Below are 19,562 nucleotides of genomic sequence, written 5' to 3'. Positions count from 1 at the left end.
TATCTTCCTTGTAGATACAGTTGAATGCTAGGGGTTGTTGAATTCTAAATTAAAATGCATTTCTCTGAATATGCTGAAGAACTTAACTTCTTTGTTGAGAAAACAGAATGCTATTCAATAAGCAGAAGCTGAATTTATTTGCTTGCTAAACCAGAGGTAGCTATTTATGTATAATGATCTCTCTGAAGAAAGTAGAGAGCTAATCTAGGTTCAGGAGTAAGTTAAGTTTGCAACATTTCCTCTTTTTATTCTAAAAGAGTTTGTGTAAGTTGGAATTATTTTTTCCTTTTTTTTTTTTTGTTGTTGTTCTTTTAATTTTAATAGAATATGCCTGTGAAACTATCTGACCCTGGGGTTTTCATTTATGGGAAGATTTCTTAATGACTAATTCAATTTTACTACTTTTATTACTTTAATTTTTCTATAAATTTGTACATTTACTTTTTCTCATATATATTGATAAAGATTTTAATATTGCTGTGGCTTTTGAATGTCTAGCATCTATAATTATGACTCCCTTTTAATTTATATTTAGGTGTACTTTTTCCTTTTTTTCATTTTTAAAAAATGTGTTGAAGTATAGTTGATTTACAAGGTTGTGTTAATTTCTGCTGTACAGCAAAGTGGTTCAGTTTTATATATATTCTTTTTCATATTCTTTTCCATTATGGTTTATCACAGGATATTGAATATAGATCCCTGTGTTATACAGTAGGTCCTTGTTTATCTATTCAATACATAATAGTTTGCTAATCCCAAACTCCCTCATGCATGTGTTCCTGCCCTCGACAGCCTCGACAGTTTTTCCTCTGTGTCTGTCAGTCTTTTTTATAGATAATTTCATTTATGTCATTGTATTTTAAAATAATTTTATTTTGGCTGTGCTGGATCTTCATTGCAGTGCATGAAGCTCTTTGTTGTGGCACGTGGGCTTTCTCTAGTTGCAGTGAGTGGGGGCTGTTGTCTAGTTGTGGTGTGCGGGTTTCTCAATGCTGTGGTTTCTCTTGTTGTATCACGGGTACACAGGCTTCAGTAGTTTTGGCACACGGGCTCAGTTGCCCTGCAACGTGTTGGATCTTATTTTCCAGTCCAGGGTTCAAACCCTTGTTTCCTGTGCTGGCAAGTGGACCCCCAACCACTGGATCACCAGGGAAGTCTCAATGTGTCATATTTTAATAAGTGATGTCATATGGTATTTGTCTTTCTCTTTCTGACTTACTTCACTTAGTATAATAGTCTATAGGTCTAATCATGTTGCTGAACATGACATTATTTCATTCTTTTTATGGCTGAGTAGTATTCCACTGTGTATATATACCACATGTTCTTCATCCATTCCTGTTTCCATGGACATTTAGGCTGTTTCCATGTCTTGGCTATTGTAAGTAGTGCCGCAGTGAACATTAAGGTGTGTGTATCTTTTTTATTTATAGTTTTGTCTGGATATATGCTTAGGAGTGGGATTGCAGCCTCATATGACAGCTCTGTTGTTAGTTTTTTCTGTTTTTTTAAATTATTATTATTATTTTTTTTTTGAGGAAACTTGACCCTGTTTTTCATGGTGACTCCACCAATTTACATTCCCACCAACAGTATAGGGTGGTTCCCTTTTCTCCACATCTTCTCTGGCATTTGTTATTTGTTGGCCTTTCAGTGATTGCCTTTCTGACCAAGGTGAGATGTTGCTTCATTATGGTTTTGATTTGCATTTTTCTAATAATTAGTGATGTTTAGCGATGTCGAGCATCTTTTCATGTGCGTGTTGGCCATCTATATGTCGTCTTTGGAGAAATGCATGTAGGTCTTCTGCCCATTTTTTGATTGGGGTTTTTTTTTGTTTTTTTTTTACTGAGTTGTATGAGCTGTTTGTATATTTTGGAAATTAAGCCCTTGTCAGTCACATTGTTTGCAGATGTTTTCTCCCAGTCCATAGGTTATCTTTTTGTTGTGCTTGTGGTATCCTTTGCTGTATAAAAGCTTGAAGGTTTGATTAGGTCCTGTTTGCTTTTATTTCCGTTGCCTTAGGAGACTGACTTAAAATATTGGTACGATTTATGTCAGAGAATATCTTGCTTATACTCTTAAGAGTTTTATGGTGTCATATCTTATATTTAAGTCTTTAAGCCATTTTGAGTTTATTTTTATGTATGATATTATGAGAGTGTGTTCTAACTTCATTGATTTACAGGTAGCTGTCCAGCTTTCCCAACACCACTTGCTGATGAGACTGTCTTTTCTCTATTGTATATTCTTCCCTCCTTTGCTGAAGATTAACCATAGGTGTGGCTTTATCTCTGGACTCTATTCCTTTTTTCATTTTTTAGTCTTGTCAGAACTATGTCTTCGCTTTCTGTTTCATTAAATTATGCTTTTATTTGTATTATTTCCTTTTATCTGCTTTTCTTTATGTTCTTTTCTAACTGAAGACAGATGATCCGTTCATTAATTTATTTTTAACTTTTTTTATTTTTCTGATGTAATTATTTATAACTACAGATCTCTTTTATATACTCCTTTTGCTGCATCACACAAAGTTATTTGTATAGTCTTTAATTTTACTTATAAGTATTTTCAAAATTCTGTTAAGATTTCTTCTGTGACTCATCAGTGTTTGTTGTTATTGTTTTGCTCAGTCGTGTCTGACTTAGTGACCCCATGGACTATAGCCCACCAGGATCCTCTGTCCATGGGATTCTCCAGGCAAGAATACTGGAGTGGGTTGCCATTTCCTTCTCCACATCAGTTTTTAGAAGTTTCTAAACCTATAAGATTTTTTAAAAGCTATCTTTTTGTTATGATTGTCAGAGAATATGATTTAGGATACCAGGTACACGAAAAATGTGTAGAGATTTTTATTGCATTTGTTTGGATTTTGTATATACTCTTGTTTGTGTTCTTCTGTTTGGAAATTATATTTGTATATGTTTATTGCATCAAACTTAATAGTTATGATGTCAGTTCTTCTTTAACCTTTCTAATTTTTTGTCTTCTTAATTTACTACTGAGATAAATATGTTAAAAGTTAAACCTCTATGACAATGGATTTGTCAGTTTTTTCTTGTTTTGTCAATCTAGTTTGGACCTATATTAATAGGTACACATAAGCTTAGCTGTTATATATATTGAATAAAACCTTTTATAAGGATATAGTGACTTTCCTTATCACTAGTGATAGCTTTGCCTTAAAGTCCTTTTGTGTGTTATTAATATATCTATACCAGTTTTGTATTGATTAGTATTTGCCTGGTATTTTAATTTTTTTCCCTATTTTTATTTTTTAACCATTCACTACTCCTAGGTTCTTAGGTGTGTTTCTCTTGACAAGCGTGTAGACGACTTCTCAGTCTTATATGAAATATTTTCTGTGTGGTTACAGTGCAGAAGGTGCTGAACAATGGCAGAGGAAGTGGTAGTAGTAGCCAAGTTTGATTATGTGGCCCAACAAGAACAAGAGCTGGACATCAAGAAGAATGAGAGATTGTGGCTTCTGGATGATTCTAAGTCCTGGTGGCGAGTTCGAAATTCCATGAATAAAACAGGTTTTGTGCCTTCTAACTATGTGGAAAGGAAAAACAGTGCCCGGAAAGCATCTATTGTTAAAAACCTAAAAGATACCTTAGGTAAGTTATTTTTGTTTTAAAACAAAAACATCAATACTTTCTTTTTAATGAATGCTAGAAATTCGTTCTTTGTACAGAATTTTGGCATCAGTGGGCAGAACTGACTAGAACATCCCAAGCTGGGATTTCAGCTAGGCAAGGTAAGTTTGGCTCCTAGCAAGTGTATTCAAATCAGGTGTGTTCAAAGAGACCAGTGAAGGTCATTTTCTGTAAATCTAGCTAGTGGAACTGACTCTGATTTTCTGTCAGGGGCTTCTTGAATGGTAGGTACCTATTGGAGTTTAGACAGTTTCTCCATATAATTGAGATGGGGATAAATGAATGAGATGCAGAATATCCTCCTTGTCATTAAGGTCACTTATTTTACGGATACATTGATGGATTTTATATCTAATGGCTTACATTTTGATGTTTGCTTTTAAAAACAAACTCATTTTGTTCTTGTATTAGTTGTGGATCATTACCATATATTAGCATCTACAAAGCTTATCTTTCTTATTTTCTCTTTTTTTCTCTTCTCTCTTCCTGTAACTGTAAATTTTGTTCCTACTGACCTTCCCTTAGGACCATAAATAGGGGAACCTACTTCATGTTGGGCTTGACCACGCTGTGATAGGAAGGAAATACGCACAGATGAGAACCAGTCTGTCTCTCTCTTTTTAAAAAATTCTCCTTAGCTGACAGGAAGGAATTGGGAGGGACAGAGTTTCCCTCAGGTATTCAGGCAAGCATGCTGTTACTTAATAGTTCTTGGTGTATATGTAGAAGAAAAAGTATAATTTCTCCTTGAAAAAGGTAGTTTGAGAATAATGTGACTTTTGAGAATAATGTGACATGATTGAACATGGAGTATTATTGACTGCTTTATATTTTTATTTCTTACTCAGCATTATTCTTCTATTCTAAAGGTAATTTAATAAATGAAGTTATTAACCATACATTTAAATGCTTTAATTTAATTAGGCTTACCTTTTTTTGTGTGTGTGAGATTTTTGAGGTCATAGTTATAAGTTAATATTATTTAATTATTTAATCTTAGTTTTTAAATGGAAGACAGTCAGAAAGAGATTGTCCTTGAATGGTTGAAGAGATCAAAGTTAGAACCAGGAATACTTACAATTTTGTAAATAATTGAATGTTTATTTAAAGTATATTGATTAGGGGTCTTTGGGAAAATTAAGGTGACTTCTGTCAAAGTATGCTTTGTAGTGATGAAGGCACAGACAGGACTAGGGACACACCGAGATAAACTTTCCTGTCCTTTAAAAAGGGTAGTGGCATCCTGAGACTATAGCAGATGTGACAGTAATTGACAAAAGACAATGAAAACACTAATACAGAGCAAGGAGAAAAAAACCCCAGTTTTAGTTAAAACTTCATATAAATTTTGAAAGCTTTATTAGATATAGTTTTTGTTATTAATACTCCTGGGAAACCTTCCATACTATTTTCTGATACTATTGAGACAGTTTTAGGTGTCTTGAGACTGTATCTTTTTAACTGCCTTGACACTGTATTATTGAGACTGTTACCTAGTGAAGTTCTAGGCTATCATTGTATTATTAAAATTATTGCTGTCTATTCCAAAGTACTTGGAAACATTCTGTTTTAAAGTAGTGACCTACAGTTAGCCTGTATAATGATGTAAATCCAGCTTTTGCCTTGCATAGACAGCCTTCTCCCCTTTCTCAAGGTTTCTGAATCCCGTTTTGGTAACTTAAATGTTCCATATAATTAATGGATTTGTTTCACAATGATTGTGCTGATGGAGATACTGTTTGAAGGTTAAGAAAGAAAAGGAGAAAACAAAGGAAAGAATGAATACATGATGAAAAATAGAAAAATAGTACAGATGAATGTAGTTCCAGGGTGGGAGTAGGGACTCAGACATACAGAACTCTGGGAGAAGGGGTTAGGAAAGGGGAGGGTGGGATGAACTGGGAGATTAGGTTTGACAGAAACACACTAACACGTGTGAAACAGATAGCTGTGGGAACCTGCTCTGCAGCTCGGGGAGCTCAGCTTAGTGCGCTGATGACCTCGATGGGTGGGTTGGGGTGTAGGGTGCAAGGGAGACCCAGAGGGAGGGGGTGTAGACACACATGTTGCCGACTCACGTCGTTGTACAGCAGAAACTAGCACAACATTGAAAAGTAATTCTACTCCAATTAAAGAAGAATGAATACATGAATATATTTTCAACTACTGAAAAAATACATGCTTTAAATGTGTGCTATAAAAAACTTCTTCCAAAATAAATCTGAATAGTAAGGTCATATTTGTGGCCATCACGATATCCTTGTTTTATAAGTTCTGTTAGCATTCAGGGAAAAAATGTTTTGGCAAGAGAAAAGCCTTAGGAAAACTTTCTATTGCCTGGATGTGGGCCAGGTCACATGGATGGGGTGTGGGGAGTTTCAGTGTTGCAGAACCAGGAAGTTCACTGAAAATTATCCTGAGCTGTGTTAACAAACTGACGAACGAGAACACGGGATTTTTTTTCAAAATGGATTGGCTAAAGGTGTTTAAAGATTTTTTCAGTAAGTTAATCTGTTTATTATATCTATAGCTTTCTTGTGTTTGAATTAGAGTTTTCAGTTTGTGAATTTAAAGGAAAACTATAAGGAGAGAGCATGGCGGGTTTATATAGGCTGGTGCTTTATGTTTGTGAATCATAAGCTAACTGGCAATATATCTGATAGTAATAGCTTTGACTTGATAAGTAAAATAACTTCAAAATTTTTAATATCAATATTTAAATAACAAATAGAAAAAGTACAAATGATTTGACTTTGATGTAGTTAGTTCTCTGAACTTAGCATAGACATTTGAAATGAACTAAATAAATTGTAAACATATTAAAATCAGGAGGAGAAAAAGGATTTAAGTGAGCAAGTTCCTTCATCCTCAGCATTTGAAGTAACATGATATTGTTATTACTTTTTACTTAGACTTTAGAGGACTGATGTAGAAGATAATGCTTAATGAAAGCACCGGTATAAGAGAGTATTTTAATTTAATCAGTGTCAGATTGCTAGAAATTGCTGTTTTGGTTAATGTGAGATTTGACAGTTTGAAATGAGTTGTGAGAGCAGCTTCATACAAAGAATTTGAAAACATTGACAGAAAATAGTGAACTCTTGGATTGTTTTGAGTCGAGGTTTTAAAGTGATTCTGATACTAACAAAGAACCTAACCTGTGGATCTGCTGATAGCCTCTTTATACTCCTATGATAGTGAACTTGATTTGGTCTCTTTGAACAGTTGCTCAGTGGTTCTAGAAAAATGAACAGAGAAATTGTTGTATAACTCTCTTATATAAGGAGTCTAAGGAAACAGAGTAACCTGTCAGGAGATTTTGGGGCAAAGAGCAAAATGGAAAGGCATCAGGTACTTCATTGGCAAAAAAGCTGTGATTCATTTTTTTCGGTAACTTTGGTGGCCAAATGAATCCTTCTGGAATATGTCTCTCTTATTTACTTTTTGGGGAGTTGTTAAAATTTTAGATCCATTTTTGGGAGTTAGTTTTCCTTTTAAAGAGTTTATTCATTCATTCATTCATCAACGTTTTTATTGAGAACCTACCTACTGCAAGCCAGATAAAAACTAATTGTCACAAAACTTAAGATTCTGATGGAGAGGTAGGTGATCATTGTTATTTATTGTTAATATTTCTTAAGTTTGATTTTAAGTGATACTGATCGTAAACCAACAGAAGTGATATAAAAAGGATATCTTTTTATATCTGTAAGATCTTAAGGAGACTGTATAACTGATACAGTGATTTATTATATACCATCAATATAATTGCACATCTGAACAGGGACTTGAACCCTGGACCCTCATATTAAAAGTCATAGCCTGAATAGCCTGAGCTATCCAGGCTCATATAAAATTATCATTCTATTGAATCTTAGAAAGTTGATAGTTATTCTTAAATACATTTGTAGACTTAGAGTCAGGATTTGAGATTTATAACCAAAATATTCGTTTCCTCACTGCTTACAGTAAGCCGAAATTTTTACTAATTTAGTTTTATAGCTTGTTAGAATAGAAATAGGTTGTTCACCCACTGTTTCCCTGAACGGACTTGAAACATAGAGGAAAAAGTATTTGTGCTCCTTGTGTGGTAGGCAACTAGAACCGTTGAGAACAGAAAGGGCATTGTTTCAGATAAAGCAGAGAATAATAAAAAGCAGTAATTTATCTTATTTCATGTAAATCAGGTGAACTGATAAAAATACAAAAAAAATTAAATAAAAGCCTCTATTGGAAAGAACATCATTTATAATATTTAGAATTCCTTCATTCTCTTCCCAGATATACCACTTATTAGCCATGTGGCTAGGGGTGTATGACTTTGCTGATTTCCTGTTTCTTATTTGTAAAGGAGAGAGTTGGGCAAGACCAGATGATCTTGGAAATTCCCTACTGACTCTGAAAGTCTTAAGTCTTATAGTCCTGGTACACAGCTGATCAGCCTTACATGTGTTATAGAAATTAGGGGAAAATCCATAAGGGGGAAACTGGTTTTGAAGAAATAGGAACATAAGAACAGAATTATAGTTCCCTAAAGAAATAGCAAGGATCAGTAATAATTTTATTCTTTTATTTTTGCTGCGCTGGGTCTTCATTGTGGCACACAGGCTTCTCTTATTGCAGAGCACGGGCTCTAGAGCACGCGCTCTAGAGCACGCGGGGCTCAGTAGTTGAGGCATGTGGGCTTAACTGCACACAGCATGTGGGATTTTCGTTCACTGACCAGGAATTGGACCTGCCTCCCCTGCATTGGAAGGGGGATTCTTAACCACTGGACCACCACAGAAGTGCCCCGTCAGACTCATTCTGTTGAACATTTATTTACTGTGTGATTTAGATGGAGGGAAAATGACATTCTTAAAGTAAAGACCTAATGATGAAAGTGTAACTAGTACACTGAGTTCAGAAACACATTTGAAAGCTAAAAACTGAGAAACAGATTAATAGAGACAGACATTAATGTAAAAGTCTACATTAAGTTTTTAAAGGGGATTGAAAAATCGATGAGAAACTGTCCTGGCAGCAGTTTACATGAGTAAAAGACTTAGCAGGAGCTGCTGTGATAATGTATGTGCTAAAAAAAAAATCTCAGCATTTTATATGATGGTATTGATTCAAATTTATGAGGCGCTCAGGTAAAGGGCTGCAGTGTGTGTTGGCCAAATAAAACATGACATAGTCTATTCATTTTGGAGAGCTATACTTTAACAGTGGTTTTGAGAAACTCACGTGCTTCCAAATATTGGCATCAGGTTTATCAAAGGATTTGGAAACCAGGTTACATAATGAATAGTTAATGGGTACAAAGATTTGCCTTAACTATCCTATAGGAGAGGACAACTATTTTATAAAGATGGAGTATTCACAGTGCTTGACTAGATTCTTAAAAACTTTTGAGGAGTTAATAGTACATTGTTTTGGTCAAGAAATTGTGCTATAGGAAGAAAGAAGTAAGACTAGTGGATTGGAGTGGAAGGGGAAGAGTGTGAGTGAGGGGAAGCTTGAAAGCTATACTAACGCTTTTGATTTTTTTAAACAAAGCTAATGATAAAAATGACTACCTCAGAGTTATGCACATCCTGAGTGCATAGAACTGAGTATTTCCCTCTGAATCCTGGGCACGTCCAACTATTTCATGCTATAGTAAAAGTATAGTAACAAAATAAAATAGTAAAAAAAAAAAAAAAAATTAAAAAGTATAGTTAAAAAAATGCTTATTTTTGAAAAAATAAATTCCAGAAGCATTCAGTTCAGTTCAGTCGCTCAGTCGTGTCCGACTCTTTGCGACCCCATGAATCACAGCACGCCAGGCCTCCCTGTCCATTACCAACTCTGGGAGTTTACTCAGACTCATGTCCATCAAGTTGGTGATGCCATCCAGCCATCTCATCCTCTGTCGTCCCCTTCTCTTGCCCCCAATCCCTCCCAGCATCAGGGTCTTTTCCAATGAGTCAACTCTTTGCATGAGGTGGCCAAAGTATTAAGAGTTTCAACTTCAGCATCAGTCCTACCAATGTACACCCAGGACTGATCTCCTTTAGGATGGACTGGTTGGATCTCCTTTAGGATGGACTGGTTGGATCTCCTTGTGAGTCCAAGGGACTCATAAGAGTCTTCTCCAACACCACAGTTCAAAAGCATCAATTTTTCGGCACTCAGATTTCTTCACAGTCCAACTCTCACATCCATACGTGACCACTGAAAAAACCACAGTCTTGACTAGATGGACCTTTGTTGGCAAAGTAATGTCTCTGCTTTTTTTTTTTTTTTCATGTCTCTGCTTTTTAATATGCTGTCTAGATTGGTTAGGAGGTAGGAAAATATCGATAATCATCACCATCGATTGAGTGCCTGCTGTGTGCTATGTACTGTGCTGAGTGCTTTCCATTATAAACTTTTAAAAATTCGTTACAAAATTTTTCTGAGATAGGTAGTTATTATACACCACGTTTCAGAAACAAGGAAACTGGAGTTTAAAGAAGGTTAAATAACTTGACCAAGCTCTGATTAATCTGTAAGTAGCACCATTGAATGGAGAAGGCAATGACACCCCACTCCAGTACTCTTGCCTGGGAAATCCCATGGACGGAGGAGCCTGGTAGGCTGCAGTCCATGGGGTCGCTAAGAGTCAGACACGACTGAGCGACTTCACTTTCACTTTTCACTTTCTTGCATTGGAGAAGGAAATGGCAACCCACTCCAGTGTTCTTGCCTGGAGAATCCCAGGGACAGGGGAGTCTGGTGGGCTGACGTCTGTGGGGTTGCACAGAGTCAGACACGACTGAAGTGACTTAGCAGCAGCAGCACCATTGAAATTTAAACTTAGGGTCTCTTGTTAAAGAGTTTTCCTAGTGCACACATTACATTTATGACTATAGTGTTAGAGTCAGATAAGTAATGGATTGGCAGGATTTGCTGCAAAAGGGTCTGATTAAAATTAGGATTGTGGTGAACCAGCTGAAGTTGAGAAAAATTTAGAAAAGATTATACATTAATCTGAGGTAGCCTGCTTGTTGATGTGATGTGATGTGATGTGATGTGAAAGTCACTCAGTCGTGTCTGACTCTTTGCGACCCCATGGACTATACAGTCCATGGAATTCTCCAGGCCAAGATACTGGAGTAGGTAGCCTTTCGCTTCTCCAGGGGATCTTCCTAACCCAGGTCTCCCGCATTGCAGGCGGATTATTTACCAACTGAGCCAGAAGGGAAGCCCAAGAATACTGGAATGGGTAGCCTATCCCTTCTCCAGTGGATCTTCTTGACCCAGGAATTGAACCGGGGTCTCCTGCATTGCAGGCAGATTGTTTACCAAGTGAGCTATCCAGGAAGCCCTGTGTTGTTGGAATGATGTAATTGTTGTTGATTATAACATACTTGAGAAATTGAGATACTAATACTTTACATTTGTATAGTTTTGTAAAGTGCATTTGCATCTACTCATTGATAAAACATGAGATTAGAAGGACTGTTTTTAAGCAATGGAAACAAAAGAAATAAACAAGCCCTTCCTAAAGATTTGTAAGCAGGGGAAAAAGCAAACCATCGATTTTACATGCATTTGTCTATCATCCACATCATAAACAGGACTTTGTTTTGCACAGAAAACAGATATTCTAAGTTTATATTTTCTGTGAACTATTTCTGGCCTCTAAGATTAAAATAAGTTGTTTTGATTATTTCCCACTTGGGATTTAATTGTTGGGTCTGTCTAGAAATTCTTCATTCTTTTTTTGGACAAGGTATAATTAGTCTTAGACCATTATCTTTTTCAGAATAAAAAAAATATTTTAGAACTAGTCTTCATTTTCAGGTTTAAATTTTGCATTTGCTTATATCAGTATTCGATTTAATCAATTTAATAAACCCATTGATCATCTTCCATCTGTACATTTATAAATAGTATATAAAAGGAAAATGATCCTCTCTGAAAGCTTATATTCTAGTAGATAGGATTAAAAGATAAACACAGGAAATGCTAGCATACAAGTACCTCAGAAATACAGAATACTAAAATAAAAATACTAAAAAAAAAGGAGAGCTTATATATCATGGGCGGTGAGGATGGAGAATGAAGGATGTTGAAAAACACAAAGCAGGAAGATAAAATAATAAAGTTGTTACTTGAAATGACACTTCTTGAATGGGTAGATTCTTTAAAAGACAGAATTTTTAATAAGGTTTTGGGGAAAAACTAGCAAACGAGGTAAACTAAGTCATGAATTAAGATATTTCCACATTTTTATTAAAATTTAGAGCAGTTTCAATGCAGGGCGTTACAGAAAGATGCTTTTAATTTAACATTTACTCCTGTGTACTGTGCTATTACTTTACATTATTTTATTCAGTTCTCGTAACACTCATGGTAAGTGCTGTCTACTCCATTTCTGAGCTCAGAAAAGTGAAAATAGCTTGCTCAAGATGGCTTGATAAGATGCATACCGGGGATTTGAATCCAAAGGCCTGTAATGTTTCAAGGCCTCTACTGTTTTCTATAGTCTATAACATAAGCCTGGAAAAAAAGGTTTGAGGACATTCTGTAGAGGACTGTAGACTCCAGGCACAGTATTTCTTCTAATTTGTTAGGCAGGAGAGTCACTGTTGGCTTTTGAGCAGTCAGTTCAGTTCAGTCGCTCAGTTGTGTCCAACTCTTTGCAACCCCGTGGACTGCAGCACGCCAGGCTTCCCTGTCCACCACCTACTCCTGGAGCTTGTTTAAACTCATGTCCATCATTTCGGAGATGCCATCCAGCCTCCATGCGTCTAATCTTCTGTTGTTCCCTACTCTTCCTGCCTTCAGCCTTTCCCAGCATCAGGATCTTTTTCCAGTGAGTCAGTTTTTCACATCACGTGGCCAAAGTATTGGAGCTTCAGCTTCAGCATCAGTCCTTCCAATGAGTATTCAGGACTGATTTCCTTTAGGATTGACTGGTTTGATCTCCTAGCAGTCCAAGGGACTCTCAAGAGTCTTCTCCAGCACCACAGTTTGAAGGCATCAATTCTTCAGTGCTCAGCCTTCTTAATAGTCCAACTCTCACATCCATACATGACTACTGGAAAAACCGTAGCTTTGACGAGATGGACCTTTTACTCTCTAGGTTTGTCATAGCTTTTCTTCCAGGGAGCCAGCATATTTTAATTTCATGGCTGCAGTAATCGTTCATAGTGATTTTGGAGCCAGGAAAATAAAGTCTGTCGCTGTTTCCATTGTTTCCCCATCTGTTTGCCATGAAGTGATAGGACTGGATGCCATGATCTTTGTTTTTTGAACGTTGACTTTTAAGCCAGCTCTTATCTTTCACTTTGAAGAGGCTCTTCAGTTCCTCTTCACTTTCTACCATAAGGGTGTTGTCATCTGTGTATCTGAGGTTATTGATATTTCTCCCTGCAATCTTGATTCCAGCTTGTGCTACAATAGGTCATGTAATTGTAGCTGTAATGTAAAGTTAGACTGGATGATATGGGTGATGGGTTGAAGTGAGATAGACTGGATTAGTAAAAGAAAAAGAAAACTAGAGGGTAGTGATGGCTCAAGCACAACATGGGCCTGAACTAGAACATGAATAGTAGAAATGGAAAGTTTTGGCAGAAAGGACATATGATGACTTTAAGAAATTGACATGGGAATCTTTTAAGAAAGTAATTTTTATGATGTAAAGTTCATGAAGTTAATTAACTGTTTTAAAGTGTATAATTCAGCATTATTTAGTCCATTAACAGTGTTGTGCAACCATCACATCTGTGTAATTCCAAACTGTGTTCATCACTCCAAAAGGAAACCCCATTCCCATTCAACAGTTGCTCCCATTACTCCTTCCCTTCAGCCCCTGGCAACCACTAATCGGCTTTCTGTCTATACAGAGTTACCTACTCTGGCTATGTTGTATAATATGTAATATTACAATATAATATGTAATAACCAGAGTAGGTAATATGGCACCATACAATATTAATCTTTTGTGTCTAGTTTTTCACTTAGCACCCTGTTTTTGAGGTTCATCCATGTTGTAGCATGTATCACTACTTCATCCCTTTCATGGCTGAATAATATTGTCTTATATGGCTATATACCACATTTTTGTTTATCCATTCATCTGTTGATGTGCAGTGGGTTGTTTCTATCTTTTGATTATTGTGACTAGGAAGCTGTGAACATTTGTACACAAGTATTTGTTTTAATTCCTATTTTCAGTTCTTTTGAGTTTATACCTAGGAGTGGAATTATGGTAGTTCTATGTTTAACATTTGAGAAACCATCACCTGTTTCCCTTGGCAGTTGTACCATTTTACATTTTGACCAGTGGTGTAAAAGGGGTTCCAGTTTCTACATATCCTCATCAACACTTATTTTCCTTTTTTTTGGTTTGGTTTAATTTGGTTTTATTATAGCCATCCTAGTAAGATGTGAAATGGTATTTCATTGTTATTTTGATTGGCATTTCTGTAATGACTAATGATACTGAGCATCTTTTCAAGTGCTTTTGAGGTATTTGTATACCTTCTTTGGAGAATTACTTACTCAAGTCCGTTGTCCATTTTTGAGATAAGTTTTTCTTTTTGGGTTCTGCAAGTGCATTATATGTTCTGGATATAGAGTCTTACCAGAATTATTTTTGCAAGTATTCTTTTCTAATTTTGTAGGTTGTCTTTTCACTTTCTTGATAGTGTCCTTTGCACAAGTGGTTTTTTTTTTTAAATGAAGTAAAGTCTATTATTATTATTTGGTGTCAAATCTGAGAATCTCTTGCTAAATCCAAGGTAAGAAAGACTTTTTCCTAAGTTTTCATCTGAGAATTTTTAAGTTTTAACTCTTATATTTGCATCATCTATCTATTTTGAGTTGATACTTGTATGTGATACGAAGTAGGAATCCAGTGTCATTCTTCTGCATGTGGATATCTAGTTGTCCCAGCATCATTTGTTAAAGAGACTATTCTTTCCTGTATTAAATAGTCTTGGCACCCTTCTCGTGGTCAGTCAAAAAATCAATTGACCATAGATGTATGGTTTTATTTCACTACTCTCAATTCTGTTCTGTTTAGTTTTTGTTTTTACCCCTCGGGCCCCTGTGACAGACTAGTTTACTGATTGGGAAGGAAATACTCCATTCCTCACGGTCACCCTGCCTTACAACCTCTGTGAAGAAATCCATCTTGACTGAGGAGTGTGTTTTCAACCAGGGGAGGGTCCTGAGACAAACTAGCCAGAGGGGTCAAAGCAAGACGACTGGCCTAGAGGACCACAAAGACCCAGGAGTCTGCCTCGTTATAAAGGGATGGGTCCGGGATGCGTCCGGGATGCAGTGAATCTGGGAGCCCTGTGCAGGGCGGGGGCGACAGGACCAGAGGGAGGGACCCCCTTCTGCCACTGACCAGGACCCCTCCTTGACTAGCCAGGCTCCCCTTGAAGGAGGAAACAGAACAGGCTCCATCTTGAAAGCAGGACTCCCTCAATTCTATTCTGTTGGTCCATTTTTCATTCCTTTTGTGCCAGTACTACACTGTTTTGATTACTGTGGCATTGTAGTAAATTTTGAAATTGGGAAATAAGAGTCTTCCAACTCTGTTTTCCATTTTTAAGATTTTCTTTTGGCTCTTTGGGATCTTTTACAATTTCATATGAATTTTAGGGTCAGCTTTTTCCATTTCTGAAAAAAAAAAAGGGGGCTACTTTGATAAGGATTGCTTTGAATCTGTACATCACTTTGGATAGTATAGTCTTCCCTTGGTATCTGCTGGGTTTTGGTTCCAGTATCCCCTGCAAAAAACTTAAGGATTATCCTTGCACAAAACAGCATAGTATTTGCATATACTGTACATATACTCTCCCACATATGTTACATCATCTCTAGGTTACTTGCAATACCTAATACAGTGTAGATTCTATGTAAATAGCTGCTGCTGATGGCAAGTGCAAGTTTTGCTTTTTGGAACTTTCTAAAATTTTTTTCTCTTTTTTTTTTAAAGATTTTTATTTTTTTCCTCAGGCTGCTATATCAATTAAATAATTTCAGCAGAAAACACCCTAACCCTGAAAATACTCCAAGTCAGGTGAAAGCAAGGCAAGCCACTGTGTCAGTCAGTCCTTCAGGTAGCTGCCCGAGAGGTTGAAACCCATAATTACAATTCTTTGTGAGAAAGATCTGTATTACTCTCTCTGACATTATTAGTTTAGGTTGCTGTCTTCACAGTCACTGCTGGTTTGGAATTAAGAGATACTTAGGCAGACAACTTAAAATGCTAACATGCTCTCTCACTACACAGCAGCAGCTTCTTTCTTCATTAAGCCTTGCCCTAGTTATTGTAAATTCCTTACTAGATTCTAGAGTTCCACAAAAGTTGATTTTGACAGTATTCACGAGCTCATTAATTACTCTTTTGGAAGGATGGAACCCTAGAGTTCCCTACAGTGCCAGAAATCCCTGATGTACAAATTTTTCATAATCATGATATATCATTAGCCAGAAGGAAGGAAATTAGGAGGGGAGGGAATTAGTTGATTTATGGATATAAGAGAGGTTATTTTCATTTGGACATGGCAGTTGTATTTGAGGTGCTCGTGGTGCCTTCTGTGGATGACTAGTGGCAATTAGAATTGTAATGTGTAAATTCCAGCTTGGAGCTACAAAGAGACCTTAGAATCTTCTCTTTGGAAGCTACAGAAAATGAAAGTGATTTTCTTGAAGTAGAGGCTAAGTCCAAGCATGGCATCTTGGGAAATACTTTGAACTAAGGAATCATTCACTTACTCTTTCAGCAGACATTCCCTTTGCTGCTGCTACTAGTATAGTTACTGCTAAGTGCTAGAGAGACAAGGTAGTAAAATCCAGTTTACTGCCCCAGGAAACTCACTGTTTTATTAAAATGGACAAGTAAGCAAGTAAAAATGCAGTTTTTATAACAAGGTTTACAGGAGCCCAGACAGAGGAACACAAGAATATTTAAGCAGGTCAGTGGGGAAAACAACATACTCTCGGGGAAATTAAAGAAGGCGAAAATGTTGTAGACAGTAATCTGTGATCTTGGTTCTGTATAGAGAGTTTGAAAAGACTGAGGACTCTAAAATGGTCTGATTTGCAGTGAAAAGATGACAGTTGTAATTGAGTAGTTTTGGTGGAGATGGAGGACCAGATTATAAGGAGTTTGGAGTGAGTGAGTGGCGAAAGAGTTGAAGGAAAAAGGGAAGACGACCTTTAAGAATGATGTAGTTAAAAAACAATAGCAAAGTTGTGTAACTTTATTTTGGAATAGAAGTGACCTAAGTGTTTTTCTATACTTTGGGAGTGAGTGGGAGGAAAACAGATCTGGATGGTCAAGAGTCTCAAAAAGAGGCAGGGAAGATGTTATTAAGAGTCCAGAAGGATTAGAGGTTGGGAACTTGGCAGAAGAAAAAGAGTAAGGGTAATGAGAAAGAATTTTGAGATAGAAAGTATTTGAGAAATTTTACCTAAGGATGCCTTAGTTTTTTCAGTAAAAGGAGAACACAAACTCATATGCTAAGAAGTGAGCAGTAGTGAAAATGCCTGATTTAAGTTGCTGTAGCATATATTTACGATGATAGTACCATTTGGTTATTTTTTTCATTCCTTTAACAAATATATATTAAGCATCTCCTGTGTACTAAGGCACTGTGTGAGATCCTTGGGATTATATTCGTGAACAAAGTCAGCAAAAATCTCTGCTTATTTATATGTGAATTGGGTGAAGACAGATAAGCAAGTAAATAGTATATTATTGTAAAATAAGCCTGAAGTAAATAGAGCAACCTGAGTCTTGGAAACTAAGCAAATGGGAGGATTACCCAGACATAACTAGAATTTTATATTACATATCAAGTTGTAATTCAAGTTAATATTTAATTTCTATACAGCTAGTTATAGACTCTCAGTTAATAAAGAAGAACCTGGGTTTGCTGGAGCCTCTATGTATTTAGATTATAGATATGTGGGAAATAATTTAATATTTACATTTAAGAGACAGTTTATTAATTTTAGGGTAACTTTAGAATGATGCAATGCAGTTACTTCAGGGCCTTTAACATGAGAATAGAGAATTTATGAGGGGGGGCAAAAGTAACAAACTTCCAGTTATATAAAATAAATAACTCATGAGGATGTAAAGAAAGAAGAAGAGTGACATGGAGAGGAAGAGGGAGGGGTAAAAAACTTAGTTACTGAGTTGAAGATCCTTTTGTAATGAATGAATTGGTGTTTTTTTGTTTTTCATTGCTTTATATTCTCATTACTGTTTTTTATTTAAACAGGCATTGGAAAAGTGAAAAGAAAACCTAGTGTGCCAGATTCTGCATCTCCTGCTGATGATAGCTTTGTTGACCCAGGGGAACGTCTCTATGACCTCAACATGCCTGCTTATGTAAAATTTAACTATATGGCAGAGAGAGAGGATGAATTATCATTGATAAAAGGGACGAAGGTGATCGTTATGGAGAAATGCAGTGATGGGTGGTGGCGGGGTAGCTACAATGGACAAGTTGGATGGTTCCCTTCAAACTATGTGACTGAGGAAGGTGACAGTCCTTTGGGTGACCATGTGGGTTCTTTGTCAGAGAAGTTAGCAGCAGTCGTCAATAACCTAAATACTGGGCAAGTATTACATGTGGTTCAGGCTCTTTACCCATTCAGCTCGTCCAATGATGAAGAACTTAATTTTGAGAAAGGAGATATAATGGATGTTATTGAAAAACCTGAAAATGACCCTGAGTGGTGGAAATGCAGGAAGATCAATGGAATGGTTGGTCTGGTGCCGAAAAACTATGTTACCATTATGCAGAATAATCCATTAACATCAGGTTTGGAACCATCGCCTCCACAGTGTGATTACATTAGGCCTTCACTCACTGGAAAGTTTGCTGGCAATCCGTGGTATTATGGGAAAGTCACCAGGCACCAAGCAGAAATGGCATTAAATGAAAGAGGGCATGAAGGTGATTTCCTCATTCGTGATAGTGAATCTTCGGTAAGTGGTTTTCAAAGGTAAATGGAAATAGAGCCCTGGATATTAAAAAAAATAAATGGAAGACAAGAGAGGTTTAGTGGCTTCTGTAAAATTAACCAGGTAGTATGTTTGTTAACATGTGAAGTTTCTGAGTAAAGTCAATATTCTTTCCAAGTATATTTATTTTTAGTAAAATATAGCCTTAAACAGGATTATTTGGCCTTGTCTATTTCTGTTGGTTTTGCCTCCCTGAAATATTTCTGTTGCATTAAACTGAAAAATGGAGAGAATTAAACGTTGACTTTTTCACTGAGAACAATGCAGTAGATTAAACTGGAAAAACGTTTCTTAAATTGCATAATGGGTACACTGTCACCCTTACACTAAAGGAAATCCCTGAATTTAGAAAAAAATTTGTATTTGTTTCTGTTTGGAAGTTGGAATACACTTTTAGGTACCTCAGAGACCCATTTGAACATGCACCGTATTTGGAGGGCATTTACAATAACCATAAATTCTATTCCCATGGTAGTAAAACAATAAAATTGTAAAACCATAAAAATTGAATAAGAAAATAGTTATGTGGGCTCTTTTGCATACTGTATAGGATTTTAGAATTTGACAATACTCATTTCCCTTAAAAATGACCTTTATTTTTCCTTGATAAAGGATATCACTACTTTTCCATGATTAGTATTGGCTTTGTGTGTATATATTTGTACAAAAAGTTTACATGTGATTGTACGAAAGGTTGAAAGAAGAAAACCTGTCTGGTGTGTTTGTGTGTGTGTGTATGTGCATGTGTGTAAGGGGTGGGGGAAGAGAGAGTAAGACTGAAATTAATTGAACTGCCTGCTGTGAAGTTCAGGATATGGGGGTCTGTATGTAACCCCGCAGGAAGAGCAGGTGGTTGATGATAGGGAAGAGTAGTGGGATTTGTTTTCTGTTAG

At 36.4% G+C, this 19,562-nt stretch overlaps 1 protein-coding gene across 5 annotated transcripts in view; it reads left to right on the top strand.

The window, feature by feature from the left end:
- The window catches only part of NCK1 (NCK adaptor protein 1), a 79,877-nt gene that overhangs the window by 49,502 nt on the left and 10,813 nt on the right, over positions 1–19,562 (top strand). For 4 of the 5 annotated variants that reach the window (XM_043474327.1, XM_043474330.1, XM_043474331.1 and 1 more), the window contains exons 2-3: positions 3,377–3,620; positions 17,921–18,633. In XM_043474327.1, coding sequence (XP_043330262.1) covers positions 3,395–3,620; positions 17,921–18,633 — 939 coding nt within the window. In that variant the 5' untranslated portion in view covers positions 3,377–3,394. Of the gene's footprint in view, positions 1–3,376; positions 3,621–5,739; positions 6,161–17,920; positions 18,634–19,562 lie in introns of those variants that run through there. The other variant, XM_043474332.1, reaches the window with a different exon arrangement.

This window comes from Cervus canadensis, chromosome 7, assembly GCF_019320065.1.
Source record: "Cervus canadensis isolate Bull #8, Minnesota chromosome 7, ASM1932006v1, whole genome shotgun sequence".
In the NCBI taxonomy this organism is placed as follows: domain Eukaryota; kingdom Metazoa; phylum Chordata; class Mammalia; order Artiodactyla; family Cervidae; genus Cervus; species Cervus canadensis.
This window is presented reverse-complemented; position numbering and strand designations above follow the sequence as displayed.